General features: G+C 42.3%; 1 protein-coding gene across 1 annotated transcript; it reads left to right on the top strand.

Annotated features, from left to right (window-relative positions):
• vstm2b (V-set and transmembrane domain containing 2B) lies at positions 1-23,327 on the top strand. The gene is made up of 5 exons (XM_024418713.2): positions 1-763; positions 1,490-1,677; positions 2,513-2,542; positions 3,165-3,564; positions 22,270-23,327. The coding sequence occupies exons 1-5, from the start codon at positions 691-693 to the stop codon at positions 22,356-22,358; spliced, it is 780 nt and encodes a 259-aa protein (XP_024274481.1). The 5' UTR covers positions 1-690; the 3' UTR covers positions 22,359-23,327.
• The last annotated feature ends 1,717 nt before the right edge of the window (positions 23,328-25,044 follow it).

Below are 25,044 nucleotides of genomic sequence, written 5' to 3'. Positions count from 1 at the left end.
TTGATTTGAGGGAAGGGTTGATTAGGCTTCAACGCGAGTCAGGCTATCCGTGGCGTCGCGCGCATGCCACACTAAGTTATTGGGTTTGGAAATGCTAAAGCGCCTCCTCGCTGATATGCACTCGCACACAAAGCAAAGGGATCCGCTCGCGAAGCTGGGAACTATCTACTGATCCTCCAGGTCTTAGTACAAAACACGGGAATCTCGTCCTCGGCAGGTCCTCTTTATGGGAGCGGACACAAGGATGGTTATGTAATGGGTCTTGGAGAAGTGCCCGGGAAACCTTCCCTTCATGTGGAAAGCAGAATGAGCAGGTTTCTTTCAGCCGAGAAGAAGTTTGGGTTCGACCTGAAGCACATCAGGAAATAAGGAATCACACAGTTATAAAGGGATAATAACAGAATATAGAGTAGCTGCAGAACATTCTCACTAATCAAGAGAGGGTATTCTGGTTCGCACCTTTGGATTGTACGTGTTTCGCCTGGCTGGCAGGAAAACATATTGGAGTACGTTATTTGGATCTTGTGAAATATCCTAAATCTTTGGAAAAGCAGACAAATAACCCAACAGATCAGAGACCAACGCTTGCCCATCATGGAAATGGAAATGCTGATGTTATAAAGATACATTTGTGGTCAAATGACCGTCTTTACGCGCTCTCTAATCTAACTGCCCTAGCCTATCTATGAGATGGAAAAACGAGGACTCAACGGCGTCCTTTATTATTTAATTCTCAACGCACCCTTGTTCTTCTGTGTAAATGGTAAGTTAACTTTGTCAATCGTGGCATGCCGTGCTATTGATGGTCAACACAAATGCTGTCAAACGAACAGCCCCTGTCGTTAGATTTTTGATTTCAAGCTGTTGTGATATGGACCGGACCCGGTCATTATTTGAAGTCAAGCGCATTATTCTGCTGCAGTAACTTGATCGTTATAAGAAAAAACATCTAATGACGTTGTCGATTAAATGATACATGGGTGAGAGAATAGATTGATAGGAATAAAGTATTAGACGAACACATGTCAAGACTGTGCTTCGGGAGTTATACATAATGTCCACATCTCCTCAGTTATGCTAAACCTAATGCTAAATGAACATGATCTCTCAAAACACGTAAAGCAACACTAATTAGTAATTTCATGGTGACCAAATACTTGTATTTATTGTGTTACAAGTTATATCAAAAGCCATGGTCATTTCAATTCACAGTGCACGGGTCACATAACGCTAATATGCCTAGTTGTGTAGGCTACCTTTGCGTCATTGCTTCATTGTCTATTTTAAGTCTTATACTATTATAAACTGATATTTTAGATTGAATGGCAACCTGAATATGATTGTATTGCGGAATAAAGATCAATTTGGTTACGGATATCACTAAAGCGCATTTCAGTTGTCTGTCATGAGGCTACGTAATCTCAGACCTTTGTTCATTTGTTATTCCACCATTTAATCTATTATATCTGCTGTCTCTTCCCAATGGTAGCTACATTTACTGAAGTGCCCAAAGATGCGAGTGTCAGTGAGGGAGAAGATGTTGAGATGCCGTGCGCCTTTCGGGCCATCGGATCATCGCCCTTCTCGCTTGAGATCCAGTGGTGGTACCTAAAGGAGACAACACCTAAAGAACATGTACACGAACTGCAAATAAGCGCTCCTGCGAACAGAGCCAAGGTAATGCTGTCCCCATGACAGGGAAGGCAGGTTGGGCTGCTCCCGGGCAGCTACTGAGAGGGGGTCTGTTTAAATGTTCGAAGTTGCACCAAAAGTGATTGACACTGGCAGCTACGGCTGTGTGCAATCATTTCATGATGGCATCGCCATATGTACGACATATGTCGCTATTTATTTTATGGACTTTATTACAACATGTTGCCATCTAAATGCATGCGAGTGGAAATACTGGAGATTATTAACACTGTGTGGCCATTTATATTAAGAAGGGTGGGGGTGTATTGGGGTGGGCGGGAGGGGGGACGACACAACTAATGATACAAATAGCATTTGTTGGCTTTTAAAATAAGTCCAGGGAGAGTTCTCATGCATGCGGCGGAAATGCCCGTGTTGGAATATTCCATAATGCTGTTGGATAACTGTGATGTGATTACGCCCTCTGCGCCTCTGTTGCAATCGACTCATGGACATTGAACAACCCCATCTGTAGTTTCTGCTCTGTTATTTAACCACATTAAACATGCACTAGAAAACACAAACGACTATTTATGACAGCTGAGAGCTAATCCAGTAGTCCCTGTCCAAGGTGCTGATGTCAATGCACGCTGTTTGGGACACGTTTGGTAACAGCGCAACTGTTGCTGTCCATGCTGCTGATTCTAATGCGCGCAGTTGTAGAAACTATTTTACACTGTCGAAAGCGATGCAAAACTGCACAGAGGGAATTCCATTGTGGTGAGGCTCATATCCAAACGTGTAATTGCTATACAAGAGAGTATTATGCAGTCTTGTGTCTCTGGCTGACCATAACACTTCGACACATTTCTGGTTTCAGGTCACTCAAAAGGATGCCACAAAGATAAGCGTAAGTGTTTCCTTTTGTCACTGACCACGTCCAGCTGAAGCATTCACGTTAAAACTTCATCATAGTGGAGATATCTATCTGATTTCTTCAAATGTTCGCTTTTTTTAGTATTTGGATATGGCTGCACAGTTAAGTGCCATAATGCATTTAAGCAATAAAATGTGTATTTTGTTATTCAAGGCTAGCCACATGATATGGCCAAGTGGCACTATGAAGGCCGAAGGCCAATAATTTAGCACAAGTTATGGAGGTAACTGGCCAGGCCTCTGGTGGGAATTTTTCCAAGCATTTTTTTCTAGACTTAGGACTCCATTTTGTACAGTTGTCTCCAACCTGGCTGGCTCACCATTATCATGTCGCCTTTAGAATATACATATAGCCTCATCTTGTTTTGAAATATATTCCGACACTTGCCAAACAACAGGCAGCATTAAATCTCTGAATTTTTGGATAATAGGGCTTTCGGCTATCAAACGCATATGCCCTCATCGTGTGATACATATGTGGCAGTAGTCTAATGAGTGGCTGGCCTAGTCTACTTTGATATAGACATATTTATTGTTGAAACCAACAGGTTATATTGTATATGTAGCAATTTCTCCTTTTCTGTTTCTCTTTGTAGACTGTGAGGGTGCAGGGCAGCGCCATATCTCACAGGCTTAGTCTGTCCAAGGTGCGGAAGGAAGACGAGGGGGTGTACGAGTGCCGAGTTTCCGACTTGTACTCCGACGAGACTCAGGAATACAAGGTCCAAGCCACCCTCCGGGTGATTCCGCGTGATGGCATGGTGGCCGAGGAGGCCGTGTCCCACATCCAGAATAGATGGCCACTGAGGAACAGCAAGGACGCGGTGGCAGGGGGGCGGGCTACCTCTGAGCCGGGTCAGGGAAAGCCTCGCGTGCCTCCTCCAGCAGGACATGGCCCCCTCCCCGCCAGCACGACGACCACTGCCTCCGCAGCAAAGTCCTCAGCTTCTCCGAGGCCCGGCAATGCGGCCATCCTCCGACAGCAGCATGGAGCAGGTAAGTTAAAGTGCAACAGTGACACCTAGTGATATAGGGCGAGAATACGGGAGTTTGTGTGTGTTTCTCCTCAATCTCCAGTCAGACCCTCAGTAGCATGTCATTCTGACCAGTGATTTGTCCCTTTTTAAAGTGAATGATAAATTACACTGACAGTTTCATTGTCATTGAATAATATATATATTTTTTTTAAATAATACATTTGATGATGCTTGTAGAGTACAACACATGTTACATGGAATTATATTGCTTACAGGGCAGTGTTTCTTAAGTGGAGGTATTGATTAGTTCATCTTCTCTTAATAAATAAATACAAATGATACATGCTGGGACATATATGCCTATAGTCAGACTATGGAGAGTGAGGGAAGGTGTATATATACAGTGGGTATCCTAGATACTCCATAATGTCAAAGTGAAAAGAATATTCTACTAAGGTTAACAAATGAATAGGCCTACAAATGAAATAACTAAAATACAGTTGTTTCAAAAGTATTCACCTCTTTTGTTTTGGCAAAATCACATAATAAATTACATCGACTCACTCTGTGTGAAATAATATGGTTTGACATGATTTTTGAATGACTATCCCTTCCTCTGACCCCCATACATAAATGATCTGCAAGGTCCCTCACTATTGAATTTCAACCACAGATTCAATTACAAAGACCAGGGAGCTTTTGAAAGACTGGGCAGTGATTGGTAGATTGTTGACCATGACAAATCAGACATTGAATATCACTTTAAGCATGGTCAAGTTAATAATGATGCTGTGGATGACGTATTAAACCACCCAAACACAACAAAGACACAGTTGTCCTTCTGAAGTAAGCTGCAGGACAAGATGGAAACTGTTCAGTGATGTCACCATGAGGCCAGGCCATTGGCCTCATGGTGGCCAGGCCATTTTCAAACAGCTACAGAGTTCAATGGCTGTGACAGGAGACTTGTCAGGATTGAGGGAAAGATGGACGGAGAAAAGTACAGAGAGATCTTTGATCTGCTCCAGAGAGCTCAGGACCTCAGACTGTGACTACGGTTCACCTCCCAACATGACAACGAGCCTGATCACACAGCCAAGACAACACAGGAGTTGCTTCGGGACAAGTCTTTGAATGTCCTTGAGCAGCCCAGCCAGAGGCCGGACTTGAACTCAGGCGAACATCTGTGGAGAGACCTGAAAATAGCTGTGGAGCGACGCTCCCCATCCAACCTGACAGAGCTTGAGAGGATCTGCAAAGAAGAATGTGAGAAACTCCCCAAATACAAAATGTGCCAAGCTTGTAGCGTCATAGCCAAGACGACTCGAGGCTATAATCGCTGCCAAATGTGCTTCAACAAAGTACTGAGCAAAGGGTCTGAATAATTAAGTAAATGTGATATTACATTTTACATATTATAAATTAGCAACATTTCTAAAAAACAGTTTTTCTTTGTCATTATGGGGTATTGTGTGTAGACTGGTGAGGGTAAAAAAAACAATTGAATCAATTAGAGAATAAGGCTGGAACGTAATAAACTTGTGGAAAAAGTGAATGGGTCTGAATAATTTCAGAATGCACTACATATACTGTATATATACAAAAGTATGTGGAAACCCCTTCAAATGAGTGGATTCGGTTATTTCAGCCACAACTGTTGATGACAGGTGCATAAAATTAAGCACACGGCCATGCAATCTCCATAGACAAACATTGGCAGTAGAATGGCATGGCAGAAGATCTCAGTGATTTTCAACGTGGCACCATTCCAACAAGTCAGTTCGTCAAATTTCGGCCCTGCTAGAGCTGGCCCGATGAGCTGTAAGTGCTGTTATTGTGAAGTGGAAATGTCTAGGAGCAACAATGGCTCAGATGTGAAGTGGTAGGCCACACAAGCTAACAGAACTGGACTGCAGAGTGCTGAAACCACTAGTGAGTAAAAATGGTCTGTCCTCATATGCAACAATTACTACCAAGTTCCAAACTGCCTCTGGAAGCAACTTTAGCACAATAACTGTTCGTTGGGAACTTCATTAAATGGGTTTCCATGGCCTAGCAGATTTGGGCTAGGCTCCTTTGTTCCAGTGAAGGGAAGTCTTAATGCTTCAGCATACAAAGACATTCTAGATGATTCTGTGCTCCCAACTTTGTGGCAACAGTTTGGGTAAGATCCTTTCCTGTTTCAGCATAACAATGCCCCTGTGCACTAAGGAAGGTCCATAAAAAAATAGTTTGTCGAGATCGGCGTGGAAGAACATGACTGGCCTGCACAGAGCTCTTACCTCAACCCCATCAAACACCTTTGGGATGAATTGAAATGCCGACTGCGAGCCAGGCCTAATCGCCCAACATCAGTGTCCGACCACACTAATGCTCTTGTGGCTGAATGGAAGCAAGTACCCAAAGCAATTTTCCAACATCTAGTGGAAAGGCTTCCCAGAAGAGTGGAGGTTGTTACAGCAGACAAGGGTGAACCAACTCCAAATTCATGCCTATGATTCTGGAATGAGATGTTCGAAGAGCAGGTGTCCACATACTTTTGATCATGTAGTATATAATTATATATATCTTGTTTCTTGTTAACAAGCTATAGTTTTGGCAATTCGGTTAGGACATCTACTTTGTGCATGACACAAGTCATTTTCCAACAGTTGTTTACAGACAGATTATTTCACGAGGTATTCACAGTATCACAATTCCAGTGGGTCAGAATTTTACATAAACTAAGTTGACTGTGCCTTTAAACAGCTTGAAAAATTCCAGGAAATGATGTCATGACTTAAGAAGCTTCTGATAGGCTTACTAACATCATTTGAGTCAATTGGAGGTTTACCTGTGGATGTATTTCAAGGCCTATCTTCAAACTCAGTGCCTCTTTGCTTGATATCATGGGAAAATCAAAAGAAATCAGCAAAGACCTCAGAAAAAAGTGCAGACCTCCACAAGTCCGGTTCATCCATGGGAGCAATTTCCAAACACCTGAAGGTACCACGTTCATCTGTACAAACAATAGTACGCAAGTATAAACACCATGGGACCACGCAGCCGTCAAACCGCTCAGGAAGGAGACACGTTCTGTCTCCTAGAGATGAACGTACTTTGGTGCGAAAAGAGCAAATCAATCCCAGAACAACAGCAAAGGACCTTGTGAAGATGCTGGAGGAAACAGTTACAAAATGATCTATATCAACAGTAAAATTAGTCCTATATCGACATAACCTGAAAGGCTTCTCAGCAAAGAAGAAGCCACCTCTCCAAAACCGCCATAAAAAAGCCAGACTACGGTTTGCAACTGCACATGGGGACAAATATCGTACTTTTTGGAGAAAAGTATTCTGGTCTGATGAAACAAAAATAGAACTGTTGACCATAATGACCATTGTTATGTTTGGAGGAAAAATGGGGAAGCTTGCAAGCCGAAGAACACCTTCCCAACTGTGAAGCACGGGGGTGGCAGCATCATGTTGTGGGGGTGCTTTGCTGCAGGAGGGACTGTTGGTGCAATTCACAAAACAGATGGCATCATGAGGGATGAAAGTTATGTGGATATATTGAAGCAACATCTCAAGACATCAGTCAGGAAGTTAAAGCTTGGTTGCAAATGGGTCTTCCAAATGGAGTATGACCGCAAGCATACTTCCAAAGTTGTGGCAAAATGGCTCAAGGACAACAAAGTCCAGGTATTGGAGTGGCCATCACAAAGCCCTGACCTCAAACCTATAGAAAATATGTGGGCAGATCTGAAAAAGCATGTGCGAGCAAGGAGGCCTACAAACCTGACTCGGTTACACCAAATCTGTCAGGAGGAATGCGCCCAACATATTGTGGGAAGCTTGTGGAAGGTTACCCAAAGCGTTTGACCCAAGTTAAACAGTTTAAAGGCAATGATACCAAACAATAATTGAGTATATGTAAACTTCTGACCCACTGGGAATATGATGAAATAAATAAAAGCTGAAATAAATCATTCTCTCTACTATTATTCTGACATTTCACATTCTTAAAATAAAGTGGTGATCCTAACTGACCTAACTGAAAACTGACTGAGATTCTTCAAAGTAGCCACCCTTTGCCTTGATGACAGCTTTGAACACTCTTGACATTCTCTCAACCAGCTTCACCTGGAATGCTTTTCAAACCGTCTTGAATTAGTTCCCACATATGCGGAGCGCTTGTTGGCTGCTTTTTCTTCACTCTGCTGTCCAACTCATCCCAAACCATCTCAATTGGGTTGAGGTTGGGTGATTGTGGAGGCCAGGTCATCTGATGCAGCCCTCCATCAGTCTCCTTCTTGGTCAAATAGCCCTTACACAGCCTGGAGGTGTGTTGGGTTATTGTCCTGTTGAAAAACAAATGATTGTCCCAATTAGCGCAAACCAGATGGGATGGTTATTTGCTGCAGAATGCTGTGGTGGCCATGCTGGTTAAGATTGCCTTGAATTCAAAATAAATCACTGACAGTGCCACCAGCAAAGCACTCCCACACCATCACACCTAATCCTCCATACTTCACGGTGGGAACCACACATTTAGAGATAATCCATTCACCTACTCTGTGTCTCACAAAGACATGGCGGTTCGAACCAAAAATCAAACATTTGGACTCATCAGACCAAAGGACAGTCTAATGTCAATTGCTCATGTTTCTTGGCCCAAGTAAGACTGTTCTTCTTGTTGGTGTTTAGTAGTGGTTTCTTTGCAGCAATTCGCCCATAAAGACCTGATTCACGCAGTCCCCTCTGAACAGTTGATGTTGAGATGTGCTTGTTATTGTAGAATTTATTTGGGCTGCAATCTGAGGTGCAATTAACTCTAATGAACGTATCCTCTGCAGCAGTGGTAACTCTGGGTCTTCCTTTCCTGTGGCGGTCCTCATGAGAGGCAGTTTCATCATAGCGCTTCATGGTTTTTGCGACTGCACTTGGAGAAGCTTTAAAAGTTCTTGACATTTTCCAAATTGACTGACCTTCATGTCTTAAAGTAATGATGGACTGTCTCTTTGCTTATTTGAGCTGTTCTTTCCATAATATGGACTTGGTCTTTTACCAAATAGGGCTATTTTATGCATACCACCCCTACCTTGTCACAACACAACTGATTGGCTCAAATGCATTAAGAAGGAAAGAAATTCCACAAACTAACTTTTAACAATGCACACCTGTTAATTGAAATGCATTCCAGGTGACTACCTCATGAAGCTGGTTGAGGGAAAGAGTGTGCAAAACTGTCATCAAGATATGTACAAAAAAAATATATATATATTTTTTTATCTAACTAGGTAAGCCAGTTTAGAAGAAGTTCTTATTTACAATGACGGCCTACCGGGGAACAGTAGGTTAACGGCCTTGTTCGGGGGCAGAGCGAAAGATTTTTACCTAGTCATCTCAGGGATTCGATCCAGCAACCTTTTTGTTACTGGCCCAATGCTCTAAACACTCGGCTACCTGCCGCCCCAGGTAAAGGGTGGCTACTTTGAATAAGCTAAAAGATCAAATATAATTTGAGTCGTTTAACACTTTTTGGTTAATATATGATTCCATATGTGTTATTTCATAGTGTTGATGTCTTCACTATTATTTTACAATGTAAATATTGTAAAAATAAAGAACAACCCTTGAATGAGTAGGTGTGTCCAAACTTTTGACTGGCACTGTGTATATATATATATATAAGACTTATGTTTGGGGCAAATCCTTCACAACACTTCACTGAGTAACTGCCTCATTATTTTCAAGCATGGTGGTGGCTGCATCATGGTATGGGCATGCTTGAAATCGGCAAAGATTGGGGAGTTTTTCAGGATAAAAAGAAACAGGATGGAGCTAGGCACAGGCACAATACTAGAGGAAAACCTGCTTCAGTCTGCTTTACACCATACACTGGGAGAAAAACTCATGTTTCAGCAGGACAATAACATAAACTCAGCAAAAAAAGGAATGTCCTCTCACTGTCAACTGTGTTTATTTTCAGCAAACGTAACATGTGTAAATATTTGTATGAACATAACAAGATTCATCAACTGAGACATAAACTGAGCAAGTTCCACAGACATGTGACTAACAGAAATGGAATAATGTGTCCCTGAACAAAGGGGGGTCAAAATCAAAAGTAACAGTATCTGGTGTGGCCACCAGCTGCATTAAGTACTGCAGTGCATCACCTCCTCATGGACTGCACAATATTTTCTGTGAGATGTTACCCCACTCTTCCACCAAGGCACCTGCAAGTTCCCGTACATTTCTGGGGGGAATGGCCCTAGCCCTCATCCTCCGATCCAACAGGTCCCAGACGTGCTCAATGGGATTGAGATCCAGGCTCTTCACTGGCCATGGCAGTACACTGACATTCCTGTCTTGCAGGAAATCATGCACAGAACAATCAGCATGGCTGGTGGCATTGTCATGCTGGAGGGTCATGTCAGGATGAGCCTGCAGGAAGGGTACCACATGAGGGAGGATGATGTCTTCCCTGTAATGCACAGCATTGAGATTGCCTGCAATGACAACGAGCTCAGTCCGATGATGCTGTGACACACCCCCCCAGACCATGATGGACCCTCCACCTCCAAATCGATCCCGCTCCAGAGTACAGGCCTCGGTATAACGCTCATTCCTTCGGCGATAAATGCGAATACGACCATCACCTCTGGTGAGACAAAACTGCGACTCGTCAGTGAAGAGCACTTTTTGCCAGTTCTTTCTGGTCCAGCGACGATGAGTTTGTGCCCATAGGCGATGTTGTTGCCGGTGATGTCTGGTGACGACCTGCTTTACAACAGACCTACAAGGCCTCAGTCCATCCAGCCTCTCTCAGCCTATTGCGTCTGAGCACTGATGGAAGGACTGTGCGTTCCTGGTGTAACTCAGGCAGTTGTTGTTGCCATCCTGTACCTGTCCCGCAGGTGTGATGTTCGGTTGTATCGATCCTGTGCAGGTGTTGTTACACCTGGTCTGCCACTGCGACGACGATCAGCTGTCCGTCCTGTCTCCCTGTAGCGCTGTCTTAGGCATCTTGCAGTACGGGCATTGCACTTTATTGTCCTGGCCACATCTGCAGTCCTCATGCCTGCTTGCAGCATGCCTAAGGCACATTCACACAGATGAGCAGGGACCCTGGGCATCTTTCCTTTGGTGCTTTTCAGAGTCAGTAGAAAGGCCTCTTCAGTGTCCTAAGTGTTCATGACTGTGACTTTAATTGCCTACCGTCTGTAAGCTGTTAGTGTCTTAACGACCGTTCCACAGGTACATGTTCATTAATTGTTTGTGGTTCATTGAACAAGCATGGGAAACAGTGTTTAAACCCTTTACAATGAAGATCTGTGAAGTTATTTGGATTTTTACTAATTATCTTTGAAAGACAGGGTCCTGAAAAGGGATGTTTCTTTTTTTGGCTGAGTTTACAGCACAAGACCAAATCTACACTGGAGTTGCTTACCAAGAAGATAGTGAATGTTCCTGAGTCGCCATGTTACAGTTTTTCACAAACCATCTGGAAAGCTCTTACCCAGAAAGATTCACAGCTGTAACCACTGCAGAAGCTGTTTCTAACATATATGATTTGGTTTTATCAGACTCAGGGGTGAATACTTATCTAATCAAGGTAAATTTGTGTTTTCTTTTTATTTATTTTTTAAATTGGGGGAATGTTTCTTTCACATTGATATTGGAATATTTTTGTCTTGCTCGATGCCCACCCCCCCCCAAAAAAATCACAATTTAATCATTTTCATACACACTATGTAATGCAACAAAATGTGGAAAATCCAAAGGGGGGTGAATACTTACAATTACCCACTGAGGAGAGTGACATGTTCTTGCCTTTATAGTGTCCACCATACCGAGAAAGAAATGATGAAGATATGATTCACAATGGATATGTCTCCTCATGATCTCCACATTATAACGTGAGAGCGCCTTAATGTAGCCTTTGGAGAGAGCGAACATGGGGTTATCTCACACGCCAGACTCGCTACTGATCGATGAAGCGCACTGCTGAATAATTAAATTTCACAGACTCCGCAGGAGAGTTTCATTCGCCGTTCTGCCATATCAGACTTACAGCTGCTGGCGTAGTGGTGGTCTGGCTGGGGATAGGGAAGGTGGATACTTTTATTTCTCAGTATGTGGGATCACACTTGTCTGTTTATGTGCATTAGCATGTTTGCTGATGTATGTTTTGATTGTGCCTGTGTGTGTGTACAGACATGGTGTGAAAGCAGCCAGGGAGACCATGTTCGTTTCTCTGGCTGGAAGCATGTGTCCAGACTTCTCCTCTTCTTTCCTGGCTATTGCTGTCAGTGCATTGGTGGTTTGCAGGGTAATGTAGAAAAGTCCCCTCCTCTAATGATAGGCTGTTGCCAAGGTTGTGACCTCTTTACTTGGGGGTCCTCAAGGGTTTTTAGAAAGACCTGCTCAACGTATGTTGTGGCGAGTCGGGATGGCTGTTCTCTCCTCGCTGGTGCTTTGTCCTCAGGGCAGAGGAGGAAAGCTGGTGGGCCATGACTGGAGGAGAGGACTCCAGGGGAAACATTTCTACAGTTTTACAACTCTACCTGTGTCCTTGAGTGCAGTGCTTCACCTCTGCTTTCACAACTAGTCCAGACTTCTGATTCAGTAATGTCACCCAACAACACGTAGATCTAAATGTATGCTTGAAGCCAATGCCATCTACAGAGCCTTGATTTCTATTAAAAATGTAACCAACAGAGTTGTGCAATTTAGTAATCGGTGCATACATTTACTTCTACATGTTAGTCATTTAGCAGACTCTCTCATCCAGAGGCCAGGGATCCATTTGGTCTTCTCTATTTGAGTCGAATCCCTTACTTTCTGAATGAAGCTAACTGCCAACCGAGGGGTAATCATGCAAAACACACCAAGCTAATAGAATGGCACCATGCTGTTAGTCCTCCTCGTGTTGGACTGTTCATAACACTGATGCTGCCATCCTGGACATGTACTGTGGACGTGAGCATAGCCTGGAGCACGTTAAATGCCCTCTCCTAGGAACTGGCACTGTGGAATCAGCATGCTCGGCCAGCCCTGTCCTTAGCGAAGCGAGACAGAGGCGGCCATTTGGCAAGAAAATCAAACAATACCACTGCCAGTTCACGGGCTCTTCTCTCTCTCTCTCTCTCTCTCTCTCTCTCTCTCTCTCTCTCTCTCTCTCTCTCTCTCTCTCTCTCTCTCTCATATATTAACCTAAATGTCCAAATAGTCTAATGTCATCGATTTTTCAATATTACTGCTAGGCTCTCATTTTAAATTCTAAAATCAGAATCCTTTTCACTGTTTGATTGGTAGACTTGAATACAATTGTGCTCTGCTTTGCTTACACAACGAGCTAAGGTCAGGCATTGTCAGGGCAATTGAATTGACTGACCAACTTCCATATATGCCTCATACTGAGTAGTAATACTTGTGTGCTTCAGTTCTAAATTCTGATTTAGTATCGAAAAACAACATCCTCTAAGGTTTAGAGGTATTACAGACTGACCTCTGGGCTTGTTGTTTAAACATGATTGTACATGACAGAGCAGGGCAAGCTCACCTGTTTATTTAGGAGAATCTGAGGGATATTATTTTTCATATTTTACTGTTTGCTCATGGCTGCTATATTACTTCAAATTGGCTGGTCAATATTTGCTTCTCTGTCTCTCGTCATGTATCTCTGTCAGACTAAATCAAATACAGCAAATTAATTCATGTGAAAGTGCCTCCCTGACACTTTTACATTGACGGAGGGACACAGAATTTGTCTTGGCTTTTTATTTTTTTATTTTAAGTGAACCCCTCAACATATTTGTCAACAGATTGTGAAGGTTAAAAAGCACCCTGGCATATTTGAAAGATTGGCCCTCTCCTGTCTTACCACAATAACGACAGCTGAGGGGGGAAAAAATGTGATCTGCCCGACTCTCGGAAATGCGTGCATCTGTCACTTTTCTGCAATGTCATCTGGCTGAGTGGCAGAAACAATTAATATTAAAGGGGAAATGCCACGGGCATGTGGCAGATAAGCCGGGCCCTCAGCACACTGTCAGGTGTCTCAAATTGCCTCTCACATTTTCATTTTTCATCCGGGGGTTTTGCGGCCTTGCTGTGATAACATAAACTTGCAGTGCACCATTCTCCAGTGCTTCACAGGGAACCAGATAGATAGTCCCATGGAAGATCAGTGGCTAACTAACACTTTGGGGATGGAGGTTGTCTATCATGAATTCAGAGTGGAGTGTGTGGTGACTGCACAGCTGTGAATGTTCCTCTAGGTTCTCAGTTCACGAACAGAAAATCTACTACATAGCAGTGAAACGGAACCTTGTTGAAACTTTGAACTGTGAAAACAACCCTCCATGGAATCACAATTACTAATCCCAGCATTTTTCAACATTAGAAACATAATATTATTGTAAAGATTTTAATCTCATCACATCTCTTTGTTTGTGGCACCTCCCAAGCATAATATACAATACTGTTTTCCCTTACTTTAAATTCATCTGAAATATTATTCTTTTTTACGTATCTCAGTAATTCGTCTCACTTGTTTCACAACATCAACCTGTATATAGGCCAATCTGAAAGCCAATTACAATGTGAACCGCTAATACTTTGATCATTAATTGAATAATCATCAAACTAATTCACTGGAATATTCTAATTAGAATTTTATTGACTATCTATATTGATTACGGACTGCGTGATTAAAAGGAACATTTGGTTTGTGGAAATATTCCACATTGTGGATGTACAGTTGAAGTTGGAAGTTTACATACACCTTAGCAAAGTACATTTCAACTCAGTTTGTCACAATTCCTGAGATTTATTCCTAGAATCGTTACATACACTGTAACGATTCTCCTCCTCTTCTGAGGAGGAGTAGGAAATATCGGACCAATGCACAGCGTGGTAAGTGTCCATGCTGTTTATTAAAACCGGAACACTGAAGCAAGACAAAAATAGAACCAAATGCACCAGTTCTGTCAGGTACTCACACACAACACTAAACAGAAAATAATCACCCACAACTCAAAATGGGAAAACAGGCTACCTAAGTATGGTTCTCAATCAGAGACAACGATTGGGAACCATACCAGGCCCAACACATAGAGATAGAAAATATAGAACACAAAACATAGAATGCCCACCCCAACCAAACTAAAATAGAGACATAAAAAAGGAACTAAGGTCAGGACGTGACATACACTCAATTAGTATTTGGTAGCATTGCCTTTAAATTGCTTAACTTGTGTCAAATGTTTAGGGTGGCCTTCCACAAGCTTCCCACAATAAGTTGGGTGAATTTTGGCCCATTCCTCCTGACAGAGCTGGTGTAACTGAGTCAGATTTGTAGGCCACCTTGCTCGCACACGCTTTTTCAGTTCTGCCCACAAATGTTCTATAGGATTGAGGTCAGGGCTTTGTGATGGCCACTCCAATACCTTGACTTTGTTGTCCTTAAGCCATTTTGCCACAACTTTGGAAGTATGCTTGGGGTCATAGTCCATTTGGAAGACCCATTTGCGACCAAGCTTCAACTTCATCTGATGTCTTGAGACGTTGCTTCAATATATCCACATAATTTTCATCCCTCATGATGCCATCTATTTAATTAAGTATACCAGTCCCTCCTGCAGCAAAGCACCCCCACAACATGATGCTGCCACCCCCGTGCTTCACGGTTGGGATGGTGTTCTTCACCTTGCAAGCCTCCGCCTTTGTCCTCCAAACATAACGATGGTCATTATGGCCATACAGTTCTATTTTTGTTTCATCAGACCAGAGGACATTACTCTAAAAAGTACAATCTTTGTCCACATGTGCAGTTGCACACCGTAGTCTGGCTTTTATTATGGCGGCTTTGGAGCAGTGGCTTCTTCCTTCCTGAGCAGCTTTTCAGGTTATGTCAATATAGGACTCGTTTTACTGTGGACCTAGATACATTTGTACCTGTTTCCTCCAGCATCTTCACAAGGTCCTTTGCTGTTGTTCTGGGATTGATTTGCACTTTTCTCACCAAAGTACGTTCATCTCTAGGAGACAGAACGCGTCTCCTTCCTGAGCGGTTTGACAGCTACGTGGTCCCATGGTGTTTATACTTGTGTACTATTGTTTGTACAGATGAACGTGGTACCTTCAGGCGTTTGGAAATTGCTCCCATGGATGAACCAGACTTGTGGAGGTCTACAATTCTTTTTCTGAGGTCTTGGCTGATTTCTTTTGATTTTCCCATGATGTCAAGCAAAGAGGCACTGAGTTTGAAGGTAAGCCTGAAATACATCCACAGGTACACCTCCAATTGACTCAAATGATGTCAATAATCAGAAGCTTCTAAAGCCATGACATCATTTTCTGGAATTTTCCAATCTGTTTAAAGGCACAGTCAACTTAGTGTATGTAAACTTCTGACCCACTGGAATTGTGATACAGTGAGTTATAAGTGAAATAATCTTTCTGTAAACAATTGTTGGAAAAATGACTTGTGTCATGTACAAATTAGATGTCCTAAACGACTTGCCCAAACTACAGTTTGTTAACAAGAAATTTGTGGAGTGGTTGAAAAACGAGTTTTAATAACTCCAACCTAAGTGTATGTAAACTTCCGACTTCAACTGTAATTGTGGGAGTTAGTTCAATAATGTTGCTGTTTGTATTATTCACAATGAAAGTGAGGTGTGAGAGAGAGAGAGCAGTAGGAGCAGTTGACTATGCAATAGGATATGAAAAAATATTAAAAACTGACTGTGTTCACTCAGCAGTTCGGGAGCAATGACTTGGCAGGTGAGCTTGTTTGGTAGGAGGTGAGGAGGATGGCATAGAGCAATAGGACAGCCAGACAGTAGTGATGCAAGAGCTCACTCAAATACACCTACCCAAGAGTACTTGTCTCTGGCTGGGAGTACAGCTACCAAGAGTACAGCTGTCTCAATCCCTCATTAAACACCCAGTCTATCTCATCCTATGTGTGTTTGTGTGTGTGTTTATGCCAGGTATGCCTGTTAGTTGCATTACTATCAAATGTGGTTCCAATTAATTGAAATATTATAAACTGTATATTGGACATGGTTGTTTTTCCTGTCCGTTTGTGAAGACTTGGCGAGGGAGGTAGCAATGTGAGAGAGTACATTCGTCTGAGGTAATGACCACTGTGTGTGTCTGCATGTTAACAGGCTGATGTGTTTTTTCAGGTGTCAGTCTCCTCTCCAAGGATAATTATGACAAGTGTTAGGTAACTGTCAGACTGTGCGGGAAGGTACTTTACTTCTCCCAATGTGGTGTTGATTGACTTCCGTTCATTGTTTTCACCTGGCAAAAGACACTGTGGTGGTTTTGTCATCTCTGTGATAGATGATGGCTGGATGGTTATGTGAACTTTACATTACTCTATTATTATTGGGCCTTTGTGTTGCTGCCTATAGCTCATCCAATACCGCGAGACAGTGGGATAAGTGGTAGAGAGTTCTCACTTAAATGAGTGGTCACTTTCACCTATAAGGAAAGACACTACATGACACATAGAGAACAATGGTAGCTGGCTATCCATAATGGTAGATCTCTGTAGCAGTTCTCTCTGTTGCAGCTACCCCAAGCAGTCAGAGTTAAAAAACCTATGGCGCACTGCAAGCTGAGGGTGAAGTGGTGGAGGAGGCCTTGTTTGCCTCGCCCTCAGCTTGTATTATTGAACTTCCAAGGCTTTTTGTTTCCTTGTGGTGAGGAATCCTGTTGGAGTTCAACCTCCCCCTAACGAAAGAGAATGTTGAATTTTGACCTGTATCTATCCATGATGACAAACTTAGGCACACACCAGAGAAAATATCATACAAAATCCTTCTATCCTTATGTTCAGTCCAATTAAACGAATAGAACAATGTCAACCATCTGTCAATAGTTCCCTCTTTTTTTCTCCGTCTCTCTTTGTTTGTTCTCCCCCATATGCGATCCCTAACCATCCCCCTTCTAGCAGATGCCAACCGTAACCTTTGAGAATAGTGATGTCATCCTAATGGCCATTAGTTACAGGTCTACACAGTGCATAGCTGTTACTCTACAGAAACACTTGTATCTAACCAAGGGGTTCTGTTTTAGGTCAATTCTCAATGTCTGCTAATGTTTGAGGGAGAAAATGAGAGAGGGAGAGAGGGAGAGAGAGAGAGAGAAGAGAAATCCAGTGTGGAACCTTCCAACCTCACAGCGCTGGTGTACTAATGACAGTAATTATTGTGCGAACAGGGCATGTAGCTGAGTCATAGCTAGTGTTGTACACTGTATGAAATGTATATTGTTTCTGCTTCCCTTTGGCCCCAATGAGCTGGAATGCGATCTCCAAATAATGTGTTGGGCCCATTCATTTGCCAAATTTCAACACCCCCACTTCATACACCACAGATGACTTTTTAACCCAATGTCCAGGTTTTAGTTTACGAATATATGAATGTGGTGGGTTATATGAAGTATAGCAGATTGTCGGCAGTTAAATAGACTATTGAATTAATTGCATTTCTAAAGGTCGAGGTTACTCTCACAAACCTGCATTTCCATTGGATGTAAAATATTGGCTAAATGATTTATCTGCAGTAGACAGATGCTCTTACAGACACTGAGGTGTTCTGAGGTTAAGTGTATGCTTTGATTGATTCAAAACTCAGGGGAGAATCATCTGAACCTCAAGGCAAATCAATGTCATTCCTACAGAGAGATATCCACTGGTACTAAAACATGGTTCAAAGATAAACAAGACAGATCCCGACAGAGTGTCATGTGAATTTGGAGTTGGAGCAGTGTTTGCTCTTATGAGAGTAAACAAATAAATCAAATCAAATCAAATTGTATTGGTCACATACACATGGAGATGTTATTGCGAGTGTAGCGAAATGCTTTTGCTTCCAGTTCTGACAGTGCAGTAATATCTAACAAGTAATATCTAACAATTGCACAACAAATACCTAATACACACAAATATAAGTAAAGGAATGGAATGTGAATATATAAATATAAATATATGGATGAGCAATGTCAGAGCGGCATAGGCTAAGATGTAATAGATGTATATATACTGTATACAATACAGTATATATATATATATATATATATATATATATATATATATATGAAATGAGTAATGCAAGATATGTAAACATTATTAAAGAGGCGTTATTAAAGTGACTAGTGTTCCATTTATTAAAGTGGCCAATGATTTCAAGTCTGAATGTAAGCAGCAGCCTCTCTGTGCTAGTGATGGCTGTTTAACAGTCTGATGGCCTTGAGATAGAAGCTGTTTTTCGGTCCCAGCTTTGATGCACCTGTACTGACCTCGCCTTCTGGATGGTAGCGGGGTGAACAGGCAGTGGCTCAGGTGGTTGTTGTCCTTGATTATCTTTTTGGCCTACCTGTGACTTCAGGTGCTATAGGTATCCTGGAGGGCGGTTAATTTCCCCCGTGATGCATTGTGCAGACCGCACCTCCCTCTGGAGAGACCTGCAGTTGTGGGCGGTGCAGTTGCCATACCAGGCTGTGATGTATACATCAATATTGTTCTCTGCGGCTACACGGAACATATCCCAATGATCAAAACAATCTTGATGCGTGGATTCCGATTGGTCAGAAAATAATTGAATAGTCTTAGCACGGGTACTTCCTGTTTGAGTTTCTGCCTATAGGAAGGGATGAGCAAAATGGTGTCATGGTCAGATTTGACCAGGGTGGAGGGTGGAGGAGGGCCTTGTATGCATCGCGGAAGTTAGAGTAACAATGGTCCAGTGTTTTTCCATTGCGAGTGCTATAGTCGAAATGCTGATAGAATTTAGGTAGCCTTTTTCTCAAAGTTGCTTTGTTAAAATCCCCAGCTACAATAAATGCAGCCTCGGGATATATGGTTTCCAGTTTGCACAAAGTTCAGTGAAGTTCTTGAGGGCCGTCGTGGTATCGGCTTGAGGTGGGATATATACGGCTGTGACAATAATTGAGAGGATTCTCTTGGGAGATAATATGGCTGGCATTTGATTGTGAGGAATTCTAGGTCAGGTGAACAAAAGGACTTGAGTTTCTGTATGTTGTTACAATTACACCATGAGTCGTTAATCATGAAACCTATATCCCCGCCATTCTTCTTCTCAGAGAGATGTTTATTCCTGTCTGCGCGATGAACTGAGAGTCCAGGTGGCTGTACCGACTCTGACAGCATATCGCGAGAGAGCCATGTTTCCGTGAAAGAGAGTATGTTACAATCCCTGATGTTTTCTATTCTCTTATGAAGTGCTTCCAGTAGGGGGATGAGTGTGGATGGAGTAATGCCTTGGTGTTACACGTTTGGTGACTGCTGTGCTGTGACTGCTGTGCGGAGTGATTCTGGCTACAATGGTCCTAGGAGAAGTTCTCAGGTTTTAGCTGATTCGTGTGGGTTTATTCATTTTGTTATTTTCATGGCTTTTGTTTGACCTTTGTATTTAACATAACTTTACCCGAATTCCATCTACAATGAACACATATTTTAATTGTCTGAGTAGGAGAGTGTCTGATAAACATTGCCACAGATGACACAGGGTGAACCAATTGATTTAATGTAAATAATAGCGTTTCCTTGAATCTGATGAAGTTGTAGAATATTCTATAGAATCGAGTAGAATAGAACATAGAATAGAGTTTTGTGCCAAAGATGTTATATACAGGTTAAAGGCATCAGTGTGTGAGAAGAAGTTCTGGTTTCTCAAACGGTGTACCTGAAAAGTGTGGGTTTTCCCAGTGCTAAATTAATATCTATCAACACCAGATATTACCTTTTTAACAGATGTGGATCATTCACACATTGCGTGATTAACCCATTTCAAAAGGTGATCTGACACAGTCCTCTGGTCCTTACCAATATCATAACTGATAATCCTGCTATGTTTCCACATTTCAATCCCAAAGTGCTTTTCTAATACTAATGTGGTTGTATGTTATCACGATTTCTCTCAGGAAATCATTTGTTCAACAAATTTAGATTGGATTGGACATTTTAAAGATGTCTGTGTAAGCATCTGCCATAAGGGGTGATTGTAAGGGTCTGATTGGGGCTGAGGTGGGGTGCATCACGAGGGGCAGGGTGACTGACAGGGATCGTCAGAGCCGGCTGCCTCCAGATAGCCTCAAATAAACACCTGTCATTTGTATCCTTGGTGAGGAGGGTCCGATAAGCTGCCCTGTCCAGATGCTGTCCATCACTCTACAGCCAATCTACTCAATGACCATGGAAGACAGAGAGAGTGCAGATCGGATAGAGAGAGATTTATTTATTTTTAAAAACTAAAAAATTACCCCCTTTTCATGGTATCCAATTGTTAGCTAGAGAGAGATTTTAAAGGGCAAAGAAAGAGAAATGTGGCAAAAAATATAATGGGGGTGGGACACAAAAGAACAGATACAGTTTACAAAGAGGTACAGAGCCAGAGACATAAACAGAGAGCGGCTAGAGGGACATGAGAGATTGAAACAATAGAAGTGGAATGTGAGAGAAACAAGGGGAATTGATGCGAAGATTAGAGCCAATCACCAAATCAACAAAGTACGGAGAAAGACATTTGGTCTAACGCTTTCTCACTCACGCCATTTTGTCCTGAATTCACTGCAGTTCTGTTTGGGATTAAGACAGCTGGCCTGGCTCCGGGTGAGTCTTGTAAGTCACGGTTAAGCACGTGTATTGCCCTGCTTGCGTGTGGTAGAGTTCATGTCTTTGAGTTGATGCTGTGTCTTTGGGCTGGGGGATGATGGAAACGTTGGTGTATGGACGTGTAGTGGGGCATGGCCCGGGGAAGGCACGAGAATGAAAAAACAGACTGCTGTTTCACACTGTAGCTGTCACAGAAACTCCAGCCTAGTTAAACATTGACTCATTACGCTTGTTTCTCTGTGTGTGTGTGTGTGTGTGTGTGTGTGTGTGTGTGTGTGTGTGTGTGTGTGTGTGTGTGTGTGTGTGTGTGTGTGTGTGTGTGTGTGTGTGTGTGTGTGTGTGTGTGTGTGTGTGTGCGTGTGCGTGCGTGCGTGTGTGTGATCTGAAAAATCCATCTGGCCTGATTTTTGTTTGTTGGGGTCTGTTTTTCGTGTAACCGTGCGTGTCTGTTTCTGCACTTGTGTGTGTGTGTGTGTGTGTGTGTGTGTGTGTAAACAAGCATGTGTGCTCGTGTGAGAGAGTGTGCGTGTGTCGTAATGAAACAGCTTTTAGCCAGCAGTTGCTCTACTGCTCAAACAGGAAATGAAACGTGTCAAACAGGGATTAGGAGCTATATCCAAGGGCCACTATTCCTCATAGCCAGGTTCTACCCCGGGATGTCTCCCACCTTTCCTGTGCAAAACCATCAGCATAAGTAGATGCTGCCATTTCATCTACTCAAAGGTAGCCAGGCAATGTGGATGAAACTCTCACCTCTATCTCACCTTTGTCTGCAAGTGGCAGCAGAAGCGTGAACGAAAGTAGATTTGAGATTTTCTGCGACTGCCATTTTGTCAGCTATAATTGTGTGAAATATGGCCCAGGTAATACAGAATTCTACTCCTCGCAGGGAGTTAATAGCCATCATGAGCTACTGTGAGCTTCCTTTATTCTGGAGGATCCCCCATTGTTCCCATTCACCACAGCCAGGCATCCATGGTACTGTCTTAACACTGTATCTCTCCTCAGTTTCTGTGTGCAGGTTAGATTTGAAGCACATTTCCACTGACCTTTCTACCCCCTCTGGTTTTCTTTGTCTGGCCAGGTTCTGGAGCCATTACCACCACTGACCCATTCCTCTTCATCACTCTCCTGATCCTGCATAAGCTCCTCCCCTTCCTGTTTGCCCAGTAAGAGACTTCAACCAAACGACGACCCGAAAGTGTTTACTTTATGTACCAAACAACGAAAGGGAAATATATATAGATGTAAACCGTTATGGCACATCACTGAGGATGAGGAAACTAATGGCAAAGAGAGGAGAAGAAAGGACTGATGATATAAGGACTGAATGAAAGAAAAGGGGAAGGAGGAGACGGTGGTCTTCTGACTAGGACTAATAGAGGACACGTCTCTAAGAACTGGATTCATATGGATTGTATGAGAAGCATGAAACAAGGAATCTATGTGAATAGGAACTTCACCTCTGTGTCATACACACAACCAACATCCACTAAACGCTGCATCCAGTTTCCAAATAGTATCTGCCGTGCTTCATGCATGGCTGTTCTTATTTATTTTCGGGTGGATATGTTTTTATGTTTTATTTTCTATTATATTTTCAGTTCTATGGATTTTATTTGGAAGTCATTTTTCAGGATTTTGAAATAATTTTGATCATATCTGCTTTTGGTAGATTTTTTTCTATTTTTTTTCTAAAAGAGATCCACTCATGTTTGTTTAAGTTGATTTGCATGAGCTGTTGAACAGAAACACATCATGTTTTTTCACAGACATCAAAGATGGGGCTTTTTTATGTTTGGTTCATTCATGGAGACTGTGAGTTTATGTAGTTCTGTTGCCTCTCTCTCTCTCTCTCTCTCTCTCTCTCTCAAGCTTTGTTTCATGATGTATACAAATATGACCTTATATATTTTGATTAAATAAGGCACACATTACCATAGTTGTTGTTAGTCACCTTCAATAATGTTTATTTTTATTAAAGATTTGGTGGTCAAAAGGTAAGACATTCATTTATAAAAACAAACAAAAAAAAACGTATTGGTATGTTGCCAACACCAGTTGAAATAAAAGTTGTTGTTTTTTTTAAATAAAAATTGACATCCAAGGCGTTATATGTGAACATTAAATCTATGATGCTTTCTTTGACCATACAGGAAGCCATGCCTTAGTGCTCTCTAAAGTATATGGTTGACCCATATCATGAGATAAATCATTCCATGAACTGGAGGTGAATTAGGCATGTAGGTCACTGTCCAGACAGATATTTCATGCCAGTGCCACAAGCACTAATGTCTAATGAAGCGCCTGCATGCATCCCTGTCCAAGTCTATCTCCAAAGTCAAATGCAGAACCAGTGTCTGAGCTCTATTGAATCCATGGGAGATATGTGACAGCTGAGCAGCTGTTGATACTGGCAAAGCAGACGCAAGGTACCACTTGAGCGCCCACGTTGTAGACTGAGGGTCGCAACGCAGTCCCCTGGGAGTGGTGAGCTGTGATGTAGTCTTTCCGGCAGGATAGGCACACATTCAGCGGAAGAATTCTTGCTCGTGTAAGCATGTCTAACTAACTAACCAAAAAAAAGGAGCAAGATACGCCACTACTACTAATTTCATTAGTCGAATGTGCATCCCCGGGAAGAGCAACGGCAACTCCCTACCTAGTCTCCTCTTGTTGTCTGTTTCAAGATCTTTCATCGTTTATTAGTTTATCACATTAATATTGGTGGAGAATGGGAACTTTAGTTTGGCTCCAGACAGTCCTTTGGTCTCAATAGATGCCTAGCAGACATGATACAAACACAAACAGAATTCTCATTGCAAGTGTTGAATGTCAATGACATTGGGTAGTTTATTATCTTTCCGTAAAACTATCGTTGTGATTCACTCTTGTGTACGGACTGTGTTTGTCCCGAAAACCGAATATCACCACAAAATAATAAACAGGTCAGATAGTTAAAAGCTAACAGCAGCAAAGCGGCAGAAACATTCAAACATGTTCGGTTATGTTTCAGTGCCTTTTTTTTAGGGGCTGTTTGTCCACCAAATGAATGAGTGTTTGACAAGGGCATTTAAATGTGTTACACAACATCCGACAAGAATACATTTTGTGTCTCCTTCTCGCCCTCTAAAGCCATTCTTCTAACCAATGACCGAGGTGGACAATGACATCCAGGGTATTGGATGCGTATTAGGAAGTTTCGCCACATCTCGTTTGCATGACGGTGTTCTGTACGGCGAGGCAGGCAGTCAACAAGGAACCCAATGATTACTCCTCGTCGCCGTCTGATTCATTCTGGTGCACACCACTCCCCTGCCGTTGTAGATGGACTGCATTGAAGTGACAAAGCCAAGTGAGAGTGAAGCAGACACTCTCCTGCTCTGTGGATTGTGTATATGGAAATAAAAACGTTGGCTTAGTGCTGCACAGACAAAAGCACATGACCAATACGCATGAGAATATCTTAAATAAAGAATAGTTAGCCTCTTTGTTTTAACTCTGAAGATACTAATTGAGGAACCTCATGTGCCTACTAACAAGCTGCTTCTGCCTTGGTTAGGCCGGACTAAGAATACACTTGAATCAATAATGGGGCCAGACGTTCTCTCTTTTGTACTGTTGGAGCACAACATCAGTTTGGTTTATATAAGACCTATAAATATATCATTTGCTGCGTTTACTGGCTCACCAAGAAGTAGACGTATTAACTTCACCATAATCCAGACTTTACGACAACAAAAAAAGATCCGCCAAAAAATAGAAAAAGAAATGCATTATGAACATGTCTTTCCATTTACAGCATTGGGACATGGCAGAACATTTAAGGTCAGGGTGAGAACACATCATTCATATCCTG

This window comes from Oncorhynchus tshawytscha, linkage group LG04 (assembly GCF_018296145.1).
Source record: "Oncorhynchus tshawytscha isolate Ot180627B linkage group LG04, Otsh_v2.0, whole genome shotgun sequence".
Classification (NCBI taxonomy): domain Eukaryota; kingdom Metazoa; phylum Chordata; class Actinopteri; order Salmoniformes; family Salmonidae; genus Oncorhynchus; species Oncorhynchus tshawytscha.
This window is presented reverse-complemented; position numbering and strand designations above follow the sequence as displayed.